The sequence below is a fragment of the Peromyscus maniculatus genome, chromosome 19 (genome assembly GCF_049852395.1).
Source record: "Peromyscus maniculatus bairdii isolate BWxNUB_F1_BW_parent chromosome 19, HU_Pman_BW_mat_3.1, whole genome shotgun sequence".
Classification (NCBI taxonomy): Eukaryota; Metazoa; Chordata; class Mammalia; order Rodentia; family Cricetidae; genus Peromyscus; species Peromyscus maniculatus.
Window position 1 is genome coordinate 2,908,243 of NC_134870.1, and position 14,761 is coordinate 2,923,003.

Consider the following 14,761-nt stretch of genomic DNA (forward strand, 5'->3'; position numbering starts at 1 on the left):
GGTGGTGCTTCAGGGCATGGCTCAAACAGCTCCCACTACATTTTATGGAAAGCTTTCTGGACATCTTGACTTCAGTACAGTGTTAGATGTCCCAGATGGGGAAGATTGAGCTTTTTGTGTGCCATGTGAAAAGAAGGCAGCGTCTGTGGTTGGAGGCAAGGACACTGGCATGCCCCCTGTAAAGAGCTCATTGGAAATGGTGTGTGGTTGTCTAATGCCATTCATGACCACCAGCGTCCAATTTAATTCTCCCAGAAAGAGCAGACACCCTTGAAGGAGGCAAACTAATTGGTTTTTTTCTGAGGCATCTCCATTGTGATGGATGACTCCAGAGCCAAGATGTAAATTCCCATGAGCCTCCTGGTTCCATACAGGATGTGCCTCACAGCTGCTTGTGTAAGAAGTTTCATTCTGTACGTGTTGCTGCCTGCCTGATCTGGCTAAGTCCTGTAGTCCCTGTGGGAGGCCAGGTTACTCCAGAAAATATGGAAGACATGTTCCCAGGAGCTCCAGTGGCAATGTTGGTGATGTCTTCACAAATCTCCCATGCAATCTGCCATGGCTTCTTCCTCTGGCCCCTATCAAGAGCAGAGTCCATGGGAAGGTTGAGCCCAGAAATGGCAGGGAACGTCCCAAAGATGCAGGGCTCTTGCATCCTTCCCTCCCCTCTCCAGACTAGCCAAGGAGAAAACCACCCCAGTGGGATTGTTGGGAAACAGTCTATGTTCCCGGTTGCTAAACTTGGCTCATGTAATACAGTAACAAGTTTCTGAATGAGATCCATGGTGTCAACATCTCCTAGAGCTAATAGTGAGGACCACCCAGAGTGCACCCTCAGTTCATGGAACAGTACAGCCCATTTACTGATGGGCGCCTTGGTGGGTGAAATGTTAGAGAGAAGACTTGGATTGCACTTGGCATTGACAGTCTCTCATTTTCTTGTTCTATTAAAGGTGTCCAGACAAATTTGGTGTGTGGGAAAGAGAGACACTAGAACTGATACTGAGGGAAGTGCAGCAATAATAAAGCAGCTGGGTTTAGCCAACACCCACTTTCCTCTGTTTCAGGGACACTGATGTTGAATGGCTGGGGGTACGGCAAGGGTGACAGGGACTGTGAGGACAGGGAGAACCTCTGTCCTTCATCTGCAAAGGGTCCAGGATGAGCAGAGTGGAGCACGGAGCCTCTGTGGCTCCAGCAGCTCTGATGGTGGGGGTGGGGGTGTGATCCATCACTCTCAAGGTGACCTGCAGGCAGGACTAGAAAGCGACTATGGAATACGTAGGTAAAGGCAGGCTTGTTGGAATCCAGGAAGCCCATGGGTGCCCAGCTAAGCACCTGAAGGCAGATCTTCTACTAAGTTAGGGAGGTGACTTCAAAGCAAGGACGAGCTCAGGGTCACATCTCTGGGCGGCCACACCTGCTCATGTGTCACGCTCACCGAGGCCTTCATTAGCTTGTGCCTTACTGGCTACAGCATTTATGACCTGGTCCAGAATCAGTTGTTCAGCCGTTATTGTGCCAGTGTGAGTGAATTTACACAGACACACCATGCTGGAAGTTGTCTCTAGGATTCGTGTGCAGTGGTCCAGGCAGGTGTGATACATGACTTGGGCCCGCTCAGGATGTGACGGTCTTGGCCGACTCCCTGGTTGGAACTGGGTGTGATAGCTAGTGATCTCTGTGTGCATTACATCATGCGGGGCCTGGTTTGCTCTCTCAGCTGCCCCCAGCATTGCCTCTTAGCAGCACTGAGGTCTGGAGAGGTTCTCAATGCTGAGACAACTCCATCCAGGAAGCTAGTCTACGTTGAAAATGATTCCTGTTTAACATGCGTCCTGTCTGCCGGACAACGCCCCAAGGGCTTTTCTACTTTGAACTCCTTTTCTCCTCCAATTTCCCAATAATAATAATAATAATTTTACCTCATTCCATTCATTTGTTCGTTCATTACTTCACTCACTCTTTTTTGTTGTTGTTTCTTCAGACAGGATCCCATGTAGCCAGATTTGTTGATAGCCAAGGCTGGGCTTGGATGTCTGATCCTCATGCCTCTGCCTCCCAAGTACTAAGAAAACAGGTGTGTGCCCAACTGAGTACCATGTTTTAGATGGGGAAATCAAGGCTCAGAAGAGAGAGACAAAGCTGGGAGCATCACCTTGGTCCTCTTTGTCCCTGCAAATAGGTCCCACTGTGGAGCCAATGGAGAGCGAAAGCCCTGAGTCTCCTTGATGGATACTTGGGTGCCTCTCTGCAATCCAGACCGTGTCTCAGACACATTGGCTGCATCTCTAGAGGAACAGTCTGATGCCGAACCCTTAGTCTTGCCCTCTAAGAGAGGACAAGTGACTAGGAAGGAGCCGCCCACCAGTGCACTCCGCGCACCTGCAGACACCACAGGCTGAAGAAGTGGCCTGGAAAGACACAGGATGGACTGGCTTTTTTCAGTAGGCGGAACCTGCAGGCACTTTAGAATCCAGACATGATAAGGCACATGGGAAAATACTGTGTCACGGACACTGGAGAGGCAGGGCCAGCAGGGTGGTCTGTCTGCCATGCCAGAGACGAGACCTCATCCCAGGGCTGTGGGCAATTTAACATCGTAATTTCAAAACAAGGTTAGGATCCCCAAACCCTGGTGCACTCAGTAGTGCTATTTTCCCTGTTTGTGACATTGTAATATTGAAGGAAATTTAAAAAGTAAATAAACTCCTTATGTGAACCATATTGACCTCGTTCCAAAAAGAGTGATTTTTATTTTTTCCACTCATTTCTTCATTTTTTTTTTTCACCAGCAATTCCCTTTGGCAAAAGTTATTCTCAGGCGGCAGGATAAGTACTTCTGAGGGGTTTTGTTTTTGTTTTTAATGTTTTTTCAAGTGGCTTGGATTGCATAAGAACATGGTGTAGAATCGTTCCCAGTAGATTCTTTATAGCAGCGATGGTGGCTTAGACTGATTATATAATTGTTCCCTCAGTCTGTTCTCAGAACCTAACATGTTGCCAGAATATGAAAAGCTAACGATGGTAATGGCATCTGAGCATCTTACCAGCTCACAGTTCTGGGCACGGTTGCCCTCACGTTGTTTACTGTGGGCAGAAGTCTTGATGTGGCATTGACCATTTTGCCTGCGCTGGCCACCCAGGATTCAGTGTGGTCTGCTCTGCCTTGTATGCACGGCTCACCTCCCTGCCAGCGCCTCTCACGTCTGGCTGGTCTCGCACGTGTTAATATTTGGGTGAGGCAAGGCAGCAAACTTCTGCTGCACTCAGGCTTGCATTTTGCAGGAAGAGCAGAATGCCATCTGTTGGAGGAGGTGGCGGGAGTATGCAAATGCGGCTGTGAATTCCATGAATGCTTAATTTGCTGTAGAACTTATTTTAAGTTTGTTTTATTTTTTTAATTTGGAGTCTTTGCATTTAGTTAGTTGTTTGTTTTTTTGTTTTTTGTTTTTACTTTGTAGAATAGTCCTTATCAGTGGCAGAAGATCCTTCTGTAGTATATTTTCCGTGCTGCCGTATCGAGACAGTACCCAAGTCGGGTATGTATATGCATGCATGCTTTACAGTTCTCTGGGTGAAAAGTTCAGACACCAATGTGCACAATGTGGCTTGCCTTTCTCTGTTCTGAATTTGCCTAGATTTGATGTTACAAATTCAGTGTCTGATTTTGGGGTGTGTTCTACTTTCTTTTCAGCCAGAAAACTTCCTTGGTGTGTGTGTGTGTGTGTGTGTGTGTGTGTGTGTGTGTGTGTGTGTGTGTGTGTGTGTGAACTTCCCCCACCATCTGCCTCTTTCTAAATGTGCATTTTATCACCTTGTCCAATACTATCAACCAAGAAAAATATGAGGTCCACCATATGCCGCTGGGTCACTCTGACTGTTGGAAAAAGGTAGGTTGGGTAAGGACCAAATCTTCTGACTGTACTACACCCTGTGTCTTGGCTTTGGTTTGGAGGCTGATGGGAGAACTGGAGCTGCCAGTGCAGGGCAAACACGTCACAGCAAAGTGGCACCAGGAACAAATGTACATAGTTAGGGGCAGCCAGAGAAATGTTCCCCTCTCTGGATTAATCAACCCTGCTCTGACTCTGAGCAGACGGTAGTAATAGAAGGGTCTGGACTTGCAAGATCACCTTCTCCCCCACCACCTTGCAGCCTTTTGGTTCCTCCGTGTGGAGGAACTCATCCCCACTGCATTGTGTCCAGCGCCTGTCGTAGGGTGCTGCTTGTGTTGGGCACATCTCTGGGTGCTGTTCATCTCTAGCTTCTGTTTACTCGGCCTTGTGACAACAGATGCTGTAGTCACAGCACCTGAGATAATGTGGCCTGGGTACTGTTCCACCACTTACCCACCCTGGCTGTTCCCACAGGCTCCCTGCTGGCCTTGAACTTTCCTCTGCTGTAACAGGTTACACTCGTCCTGATAAACTCACCTGGTTCTTACATGAACTCCACATGAGTTCCACAAGGGCAGCCGCTGGTTAGATATGTGACTTACAGAGCGCACCAAGTGTCATCCTTTTTACTTCTGCACCCTTACAACAACCTTGCAAAGTAGGTGTTCTAGGAAAAAGAGGCGGCAGATCTTACAGCCTGGAGGTTTGAGGCTCATGCAGGAGCAGCTGTGGGCTTGAAGGACGTCCCAGAGCTTTCTTTTTCCTGCCTAACTTGCTGTGGCCACAGCTGTGTCTGTATCAGGAAGACAGCCCATATCCAGGGAGACCGTGGTAAGGCCCAGACTCTGCTCCACAGCCCAGGGAGGTCCGCACCAGCAGCCTCTTCTGGCCGAGGCCTGGTGGGTCCCACGGAGCTTCCTCATTCCTCTGGACTCCTTTGCTGACCCTTCTGATCGATGCATTCTTTCCCCTGCTCCAGCCCATTCATTCATTCATTTCTTTGCATACTGCTTACCACATGACCAGGTACTGGGGATGCTGGGAGACAAGGATGGGCATGGTACCCATCCTCCTGAACTTACTCTCTGAGGGGAAGACACATCAGATTACACACATACACAGTCACTGTTTTAAATAGATGCTGAAGATGTTCCAGCAGGTGACCACTGCCCCTTCCTAACTAGGGACCCATTCTGTTCTGTAAAATAATTTGGCTTCTCCGTACATTACATTTCATCTTTGAAATGTTCACATTTGGTTCATTTCCAAAGTGTTAATGTCCATATGCAGGTACCCCTCATTGCTGTACCAAGAACTTAACATTTCACAGCTATGATCTGTGAGAGCAGTGGTCCCAGGCAAGAGTGGGAATGGGAACCATTTGTATGGCCTGCCCCCCTCCCACAGACATGCCACACAAGTTCCACATCTGTGGCAATCTTTCCAGGATATGGAGCATTGACGTTATCTGCTTCCCAGAGGGCACCCGAGGCTCACAGGAGTTTGTGGACATGAGGGTCCCAACATGGCACACGGCATGCTGAGAGGTAGTAGAGAGTCAGTGTGAAGAACTTTGAAGATTGTATGTTTTCAGTTGTGACTTTGAAGGTCTGGGTATTTTTTTCAAAGCCAATAAATGGAGATTATCGAAACAATCTCTCCTTCTACATTTTTAGATACCTCAGGGAAATGCAGCTGGTACCTAACAGCATCCCGGATACTGGGAAGGCCTGCCTTTTAGAACCACCTGTGGACTTGACTGTTCTGCATTGTGGCCCTGGATAGAGAGAGACATTTGGATATAACTTTTATGTCTTAGACATGAGCAGACCAAGATTTTTATAGTTGAGGAAACCATGGGGCCCAGCAATGAATTCTATAACCAAAGAACAGTTTCTTTGTAAGACCTCACAAGGGGAACCAGTCTGTTGTCTGTAACAGAGTCTACCTTCTACCACAGCAACGAGGGGACTCTGAGCATGAAGCCAACCAAGTACTGCACTTGAGTGGCCGGGTGGTGTTCTGTGCTTTTGACATTTTAATAAACAGACATCCTGTTTATAAATAAATGATAGCCCATTTGCTGTAATTATCCACTGATAGCTACAGTTCTTTTATTAATGAGAAATAACTTCAAATAAAAAAGCTATATTATTAGACATATCTAAGAAACTATACATGTTAGTACAGTATGATAGTATTTATTAGTAAACGGCACTAGCTGTTTTAGCTCGGGTACACATCGACTTATTATATAATACACTTCCACTGGGAAGATGCCTCACACTTATCCAGAAGCCTGTCCTGTGACATAGCCATCTGTCACAGAAGTCCAAGGCTGGAAAGGCCTGCAGAGGTCAGATAATCTGCCCTTCCGGCTTTGATTCCAGGGTGGCCAAGGTTGTGCAGGACTGGGGTGGGGGCTGTGTATCAACCTAGAACTCTGAGCTCTGTTCTCTGGTTCCCGCGTCTCCTTTGTGCTCCCATGTGTGGACCAGGCCACGAGGGCATGTTGAGTCTGGAATACAGACAACACAGCAGTGGAGGAGACGCTGTGTACGCCTAGCGTCAGCACAAGATCACAAACACAGGAAACTCAGTAGTTCCTCTGCGTGTACTTGAACCTCCTTTTCGGGGCAAGCATCTCTCAGATAGGCAGCCTTGTCTTCCTGGGTGTGTTTTCTGGCTTCTTGTTCAGCATGGCAGCCTCCCAACTCCACCTCCCATTCTCTTGGCTCGCCCTGCCTCATCTGCTGTGGCCCTGAAGCTCTGTGCGTGTTTTTGTTTCCACCTGAAGTGAACACTGATTTTGGCACCTGGTATCAGTTGAGCAATGCTGACAGATCGATCTTAGGAGAGGTTTCACCGTCCATTTTTTTTATTGTTTTTGCATTCAGTCCTTTGTGGTCCCCAGTGTGCGTGAGTCCCCTGTGGAGAACACATTACTGCCCCTGAATTGTCTTCAGAATCCTTGGCTGAGTAAAATCTGTGGCCCCACCCACCTCTCGGTTTTCCCACCTCTCCTCCTTCCCTGTGTAGATGTTCAGGCCCCACTAGCGCAGAGCAGGATTCAATCCTGTTCTTGGAATCTAGAGAGTACCTCCCGCTTGCCAGGCACTGTTCAAGGCAGCGGGCATAATGAACATGAAGATATCTCTTCTTATCGAGCCTAGACACAAACTTCCTACCGATCAAAACAGCCACCCGACAGTTGAGTCCTAAGCAGCTGCCCAATGCTGAGGGCAAGTGGAGCCCAGAAGGAAGTGAGAGAATTCAGACAGACAGTGCAAGTGTACTGAGCTGGATGTGTGAGCCCTTGGGGACACAGAAACGTCTGAGACTCCGTGGACTTCCAAAGATGTCTGAGGATAAGTCAGCTTCCAGCATGGTTAACGGCCATGAATTCAATAGAGCCATGTCCAAGCTGGAATCCTGCTTCTGAGCAAGTATTCCATCCCGGTAAGGGAGAAATCAGAAGTCCTGCCAGGAGTCCTGGTCGTGGGACAGACCCAGCTCTCACAGGACCATCACTCAGCCCCCCACTCCATTCTTTTAACGTTCCTGTTTGGAATGTTTGGCTCACATCTCCCAAGCGGCCATGGGCGCCAGTGGTTGTCTCCAAGTCTGCGTGGCTGGTGTGGAAGTGGTAAGTCTCGTTGAAGAGACTGTGAGTGAGGCGTGTGGTTCACACTCGCCACCTGTCAGCAGCCAGTGGCTTCTAGCACTCACCTGAAAAGTTATTCTGCATGGGCCTTTTTAAACTTTCAGATTTCAAAACATGCACAGGTGGGGTGAGTTTGGGCAGTTTTCTGGTCTGGGTGATCCCCAAGGATTGAGAACAGTGAAGTACTCAAAGTACTTGCCAGCGCTCAGGTCTGTGCTAAGCTGGTGTTAGGAGTCTCCAAGACCTTCCAGTGCCAGCAGGTGACCTGGTTATGTGACAGTTGTCCCCAAGTTCAGACTGCCTTGATGTGTAGGGAAAGCTGTTGGAGAGAACGGCATAGTATGGTTTTCAGAGGGTGTAGCTGGAGGTTTGCGGGCTAAAACAGCAGTGTGGGCCGTTTCCTAGTGCCTTCCAGGTGTGTGTGCTCATTCCTTCTTCTGAGGACCGGGTGAGACAGGTCCCTGTGTTATCATTTTCTTGAGAGGGATGAGACACAGTGGGACTGGGCAACCCCAGCCAAAGAGAGTGCAGACAGAGGGTAGCAGGACTGTGTCCATGGCTGTGGGATAGCCCAGCCCACAGCACTTAGCCCCAGCTGGCCTCTTCTCAGCCACCCTTCTGGGTTAGACTTGCTGTCTCCAGACTTGATGGTGTTTATGGGAGTCACACCAGGGGTCACTTCCTGGGAGCTTTGGTGACCAAGCTGTTGGGTGATGGCTTTCAGAAGGCTATGAGGGATGCTCATTTACCCTATGGCTTTAAAATCTCCAGGAGCAACTCCAGGTAGCGGTGGACAGACTTCCCCCTCCCTATACTGAACCCAGGGCCTAATGCATGATGGGCAAATTCCCTACCACTGAGCCACAGCTGCAGCCTGGATTACTTACTTATTTTTATTTTGAGGTAAGGTCTTGCTATGTTGCCCAGGCTGGCCTCAAACTCACGATGCTCCTGAGTAATGGGAATTGTGGGTATGTGCCACCGTGCCTGCTCTGGATGGAATCTTAACTGAAAAGTAATTTCCCCATTTGAGCATTTTCTGTCTTCAGTCTGAGGGGGCTGTGAAAAGAGGGAGGAGTAGCTGTTCCTGGAGCCGGACCACACACTCCAGCCCTCGGCATCCTCCCCTCGGGGCCCATGCTGTCTTGCCCAGGGGTGACTCATTTCCTCCAATAGGCTTCACGTGAGCACTTCTCCCTGAGGAAACCTGGGCCACCTCTGGGGATCTGGTAAATGTAGTTTTCAGTCTTTCTGGAGCCTGTGGTCTTTGCCACAGTGGTCCACTGAAGATTCCACTAGAGTTCACACTGAACCTGGGGAGGCCAATGAAGCCCCCAGTTCAACGTCATCCCCAGAAGGAATCCCCAAGGCAACAGGGATCCCTGAGAACTTCCACCCCGCAGGTGTGTCCCCCCTCAAGACTACTGCGGATCAGATTCCAGTCACCCAAGGAGGATCCTCCAGCACAAGCAGCTGTGTCGGGGGCCCTGAGCTCAGCTGCAGGTGGCAGCACCTGTCCATCCAGTCAGTCATCCACTGACCCCTGAACTGTCCATCCAGTCAGTCATCCACTGACCCCTGAACTGCCCGCTCGGTCAGTCATCCACTGACCCCTGAACTGCCCGCTCGGTCCTTCCCTCAACACTGGCACTGGCCTCTCACCCCAGCTCAAATCTGTGGTTTCTCTGTGTGACTGTTCTGAGAGTCCCGTGCTCTTGTCTCCTTGTCTGGGGCCAGGCACGTGATATAACCTCCAAGAACATCCCTTTCCCCAGCGACCCATTTCCCCCACCTAGGTCCCACCAACCAAACTTTACAAAGCCACTCAAAATAGCAACCCCACACCGAATCACATGAGCCTTCTAGGGGGTGGGGAGTTCATACTGAATCATCGTGTTGTTCTTCCTCGCTGAACCCAAGGCCCCTGTCCAGCCCCTACATAGACAAGGGCTGCATTTCCAGGCTTGGGGCGTTGCTTGTTCCATGGGGGAAGCATAGCACTGGCCTACCAAATGCAGACAGGCAGTATGCTCTGGTGAGAGCCAGTATTCTGTGGAACCGTTGACCTGGCACTTGGTCCTTGGGGGCATCTCCAGAGAAACAAAAAGCTGGACAGATGGCCTTGAAGGGACTAACAAGGTGAACTGATTGGGCCATGGCCCTTGTTTCCCTCCAAGTGGCTTTGTCGCAGTGGCAAGAACTTTGCTGAGCCTAGAGGGCCTCACGCCACATCCATGTGCTTCTGGTGAACCCCAGCGAGGCCCCCCTCTGTGCTCACCAGCCGGATGATCCAGTGTTCACACAGCCAGGGCAGACTGCATTTTGCCTCACTGGTATGGCAAGTATCCGTGCTGAGCGTTCAGGCCTGTTGCTAAGGTCACGTGACTTCTGCTGTCTTTGCCTAGGCCCACTGGCTTTTGTCAGAGTTGGTGGCCTGAACGTCTCTAAAACAGATCAAAAGATAAATGGCACCTGCCCCCCCCCCCACACACACAGGTCAGCCCACTTTTCCTTCAGCTGTACCCTGCTTCTGTTTAAGTAACAGCCTTTTGAGTGGAACTCAGCATAGGTAGAAGAGGGGGGCAGTTTGCCAAGGGCAGTGCTCTGGAGAGGGGGCACTTCGTCCTGGTCCTCCTTCCCTCGTGCATCCCAGGCACACCCGGTCGTCCTTGCTTCTCTCTTTGTAGAGGCCACACAGCCGTCTCTGAGCGCATGCATTAGAAAGATGCGGGGTTGCCGACCTGCTTGGATGAAGAGGCCTCTGGGTTGTGCCCATTTCTTTCAAATCACCCCGGTGTGAGGTTGATGTTCCACTGATAGTCACCACGGGTGGGTTACGCCTCACACAGCAGCAGACAGGCAGAGCCTAGTGAACGGAGGACTTCTGAGGACATGGAAGCCCTTCCCGGACATAAAGGCGCTCTTCTCGAGTGCCCTTGAGGTCATCTGTAGAGGATGTGTGAAATGGCGGATAACTCCAGCAATGCCAGTTGCAGCTGGTTCAACAAAGGCAGCGTCTTCAGATCAAACAGGAGCTGGAAGGACTTTAGCGACATCCTGTGAGCTGTCACCTTTCACCTCACGGTTCCCTGCTGTTCTGACAACACAAGTTTACATGGAGTCCAGTCCTAAAGAGGATGGGGACAAGTCCACTCCTCCCTTAGCCATCTTGGTGATCCGTGCCCATGGCACCTGAGGCCGGGCAAGGGGTTGGCCTGGGAATGGAGCTGGCAGCTGCCCACCCCAGTTGACTCATCGTTGTAAGTGCCTGCAGCGTCCACCTCAGGGGACTCAGAGTGTTCATGTGAGATGGCTCAGAGCCCCTGCCAGGCTGTGGTGACACTGGGATTCATCAGTGGGAGGTCCCTTCTGTCCAGTCACAGATGAGATCCAGCCTGGCTCGCAGTGAATCAGCCGGCAGTGTGGTTCACGGGTGCTATGGGTTCATCTTCAGGTTTTCTTTTATTCTTTAATTTTTTTCCTCTTGGCACATGCATGTTAAAGCAAGTCTAGAAAATACATAAAAATAAGATCGAAATTCGCAAGCCAGACCTCGGCAAAGCCACTGCTAACATTTTGGTCCATTTTCTTCCAGTCTTGATTTTCCCTCTAGGGGTTTCACTAACACAGGGCACAGCAGAGGTGGTTTTGATCTTTTGTTCAGGTGTGCAGGTTGGTGGGGCACAGTAATAGAGGAGGGGAGCAGCTGTGGCCCATCTATTCTCCGACTTCAATGTCAAGTCTTCTTATTGCCGTGGGCACTCTTCTCCTATGGGGCTCATAAACCGTGCCATTCTCAGGAAGAGTCCCCAGTTTAAACTCGCTCCTCATTCCTCATCCTTCAGTGCGTAGTTGCCGAGGCCCTTACTCACATTAGTCAGTGCCCACCCCTTTCTAGCATGGACCTGCAGTTAGGCCTGGAGACTCCTAGCACATAAAAAGACTTGCACACAACTTCCTGGACTCTCCCCTGCTTCGTAAACAAGTGTGCCATGTGTGAGAGCCCACAGAGGTTTCCTAGTGAGATCTGAGCTTGCCTTACCCAACAGGGCTACGTGAGGGGATGACGTGACCATGTGCATGGTTACCAGCTGTGTGGAAGGGTCTACACTTGGCTGTGTGGTATGCATTGTTATAAAAAGCCCTTTTGAAGAGGCAGAAGGGGCCATTGGGTATTGACCCAGGGCCTCCTGAAGCTATCCTGTGTTTCTGTCTTCTCTCTGCCATCTTTCTATCTAGTATTTTCTTATTCCTCTCCTCCTCATAGGAACCCTGTAAAAGTTGGGAGCTAGCCTCCCACAGATGGTTCCCTGAACAAGGACTTGGGTTCAGGGACCCCCACAGCCAGGTGCCTCCACCTGAGACTGCTCTCCTCTCACCCTCTAGCCCCTACCCTGCACCCCTGAGCTTTGGTGCCCCCACCATGGGACCAGGTGTGGAACCCCTAGGTGCTACAGAGGATCTACGGAGTTAGACGTGGAAACAGAAGACATGGTGAACGCTGGAATGGTCCAGGAGAAAGGCTCAGTGCAGGGAAGGGAGAGGCAGATCCGAGAGGAAGGTAGAACAGTGTGAATTTGACCTTTCAAACTGTCAGTTAAGGGTCAGTCCCAAGCCAGGGAACCAAGAGACTCAGCTTCCTCCAGTGTCTTTCTCCTCCTTCACCCACTGGCCTTTTGCAGAGATGAGGCCAGAGCTCTGGCTTGTACTTCGGGGCTGGCTCACTTACATTAGAGGCTGAAATAAGGGTGTAGTGTGGCCAATCCCCATTTATGATACTGCCTCCATTAGAAAGATGCATTCTGGTTCCAGACTGCAGCCAGCTCAGAAGTTTTGGAGCACAGTGCACTAGTGAGTGAGAGACAGTAGGCAGAATGTTAAAGGTTATCCCAGCATTGTTTCTGTGCCTAAAGGAGTTGGCATCTGTGCCCAAGGGCTTGTTTCCTGAAATATGCGACATCCGTGGGCGAGTCTGCCTAGGTGTCCGAGCAAAAGAAAGTGAGACTGACCGGGTGGTTAATGTGCTGTTTGGGGGTCTTGTGAAAACCAAGAAGCTGGAGGATTCTGGCCAAGACAGATTCTGTGGTATGGACACAGCCGTTTGTATGGCAGTCCGTGGTTGAGCAACAGACACTGGATTCACTTTTTACAGACACAGCAGGCTGGATTGCTCAGTGGGGTGCAAGGTGTCTTGGGGGTGTCCTAAGTTGTCAACGGCTTCCACATGGCGTTTGTGTCCTTAGCTTTGGCATGAGGCAATCAGATGAGGTCATCTGCTTGGGTTCATTTCCTGAAAACTGACCATTTTGTGACACAGAACAAATTCTATTCTTAGAGAGCTTTCAAGCCTGCATGCACCCTGCCTGGTCGGGGCCACTCGCCCCAGAAACATCTCCTCTTGTGGAAAATTACACACTCACAGGCTGTTTCTTTCCTCATACCAAGCACATTCCCACACCCGCGACTGGTTCTGGATGATCTCATGGGTGAATCATTCCATTATCTGGCCGTGTAAGAGCTGCCTTTAGACAGAGATTTTGGTGTAAGCTCCATGAAGACCCCTTCATTGTCTGCCTGTCGCCTTTCTGGGGATGACTTACCCATGAAGTGCTGGGTCTGAGGGGCCAAGATTTCTCAGCTAAAAGCTGCCCTTTTTTTTTTTCTGTGTGCTGTGGCCTTGTTTGTTGACTTTGAACTCTGGTGGGTAACTGCTGCCATGTGAGCAGGTGAAACTGCACTTGAAGGGGCCATGTTAGCTCCGCAACTGTGACAAACACTAGAGACAGTGACCTTAAGTTATTAAGTCTCAGTCTGGGGCCGGGACATAGTTTGTGCAGGAAGACCTGAGTTCAACTCCTGGCGCCCCATGAAAAAGCCAGGAGCGGTGGTGTGTGTTGGAGAGGTAGAGACAAGTGGACCCCTAGGCTCTGTAGCCAGTGAGCCTGGCCTATGTGGCTAGCTCCAGGCCAGTGAAGCACTGCCTCAAAAGCAAGTTGGACTGCTCCTAGGAACAACACACAAAGTTGTCCTGTGGTTTTTACATACATGCACATGCACCCACACAGACATTTTCAGTCCATGTTTCACTCACTACAGGTGCTGGAACTGAGTCATGGATCTCATGGCAGGGACGCTAAAAAGGAGGGGGGTCTCAGTATCCCCTTCTAGGGCCCACCTCCTGACCTGAGGTCTCCCATTGGGCCCTCCCCGGGACTCCACCACCTCTCAGGAGTACACTAGGTGAGGGAGCAGGCTTTTTAGCACATGACCTTCAGGGGGCATTTTAGATCCAAATTACAGCAGACTACAGATGGGGTTTCTTAACACTCACTGGTGTCCTGGAGTCCTGCGACGTGTGATCTCTTAATTAAGACTCATTTACAAGTGGTATTTCCTTTGCTAATCCAGTTTTCAGAGCTCTGCTTTCTCCCAGTCTCTGTCCTTTTTGAAGAGTCTAGAAATCCTGTTAATATTTAATTAGCTCTTAAATTATTTACATATCCAAGTGTTTGAGCCATTGTTATCCTTTGAAGAGCAAGTTCCTGGGTGGTGCTCGCAGATGGTCCCATGAGTCTGCGCTTAAGGCACCATTAGAGATATCACCATGGGTAGAGGTCAGGACAGCCCAATCCTAGGAGCAGAAAGCCTCGGAAAGTACCTACTTGGATCACACATGCTTTTCCCCATCTACTTCCCAGGTGTAAGTATTCAATTGTTTATTTTTTTTAAGTATTATTGTGTGAGGTGTGTGTGCATGATGTGGGGGTGCACATATGTGGGGGTCAGAGGTTAACTTTGTGGAGGTGATTCTCTCCTGCCTTTTACACATGTCCTGGGAATCACAATTAGCTGGCTTGAATTATAAGCACCTTCACACACTGGCTCGCAATTACATTTTTTTAGATTGGTGCGTTGATTTTGCCTCTAAGGGAAAGGACCCTGAACTTCTTGTCTGGTGGGGAATCCTGTTTTCCTACCAAGATCAATTTTGTGCATTAATGGTAGTCAGCCGAGGCTTTTAGAAAAGATAGAGTTGGGAGTTGGCCATGCCATGGTTAAGGGAGGTGCATAACCTTTGCGAACCTGATAATGTAGGTTGACAGTCGGCTTTGATCAGATGACTGAAGGGTGGAATGTGATGTGTTTGCTTTATGCTGCAGCAGCTGAAGCTAAGACTGAGGTCTAGGGACTTTCCTGC

The 14,761-nt window shown here is 49.9% G+C and overlaps 1 protein-coding gene across 5 annotated transcripts in view; it reads left to right on the top strand.

Annotated features, from left to right (window-relative positions):
* Cables1 (Cdk5 and Abl enzyme substrate 1) overlaps nucleotides 1-14,761 on the top strand; it is a 110,920-nt gene that overhangs the window by 66,754 nt on the left and 29,405 nt on the right. For 2 of the 5 annotated variants that reach the window (XM_016007802.3, XM_076554731.1), the window contains exon 4: nucleotides 3,465-3,542. The exons of 2 other annotated variants lie outside the window; for them this stretch is intronic. In XM_016007802.3, coding sequence (XP_015863288.2) covers nucleotides 3,465-3,542 — 78 coding nt within the window. Of the gene's footprint in view, nucleotides 1-3,464; nucleotides 3,543-10,092; nucleotides 14,264-14,761 lie in introns of those variants that run through there. One more of the 5 variants, XM_076554733.1, reaches the window with a different exon arrangement.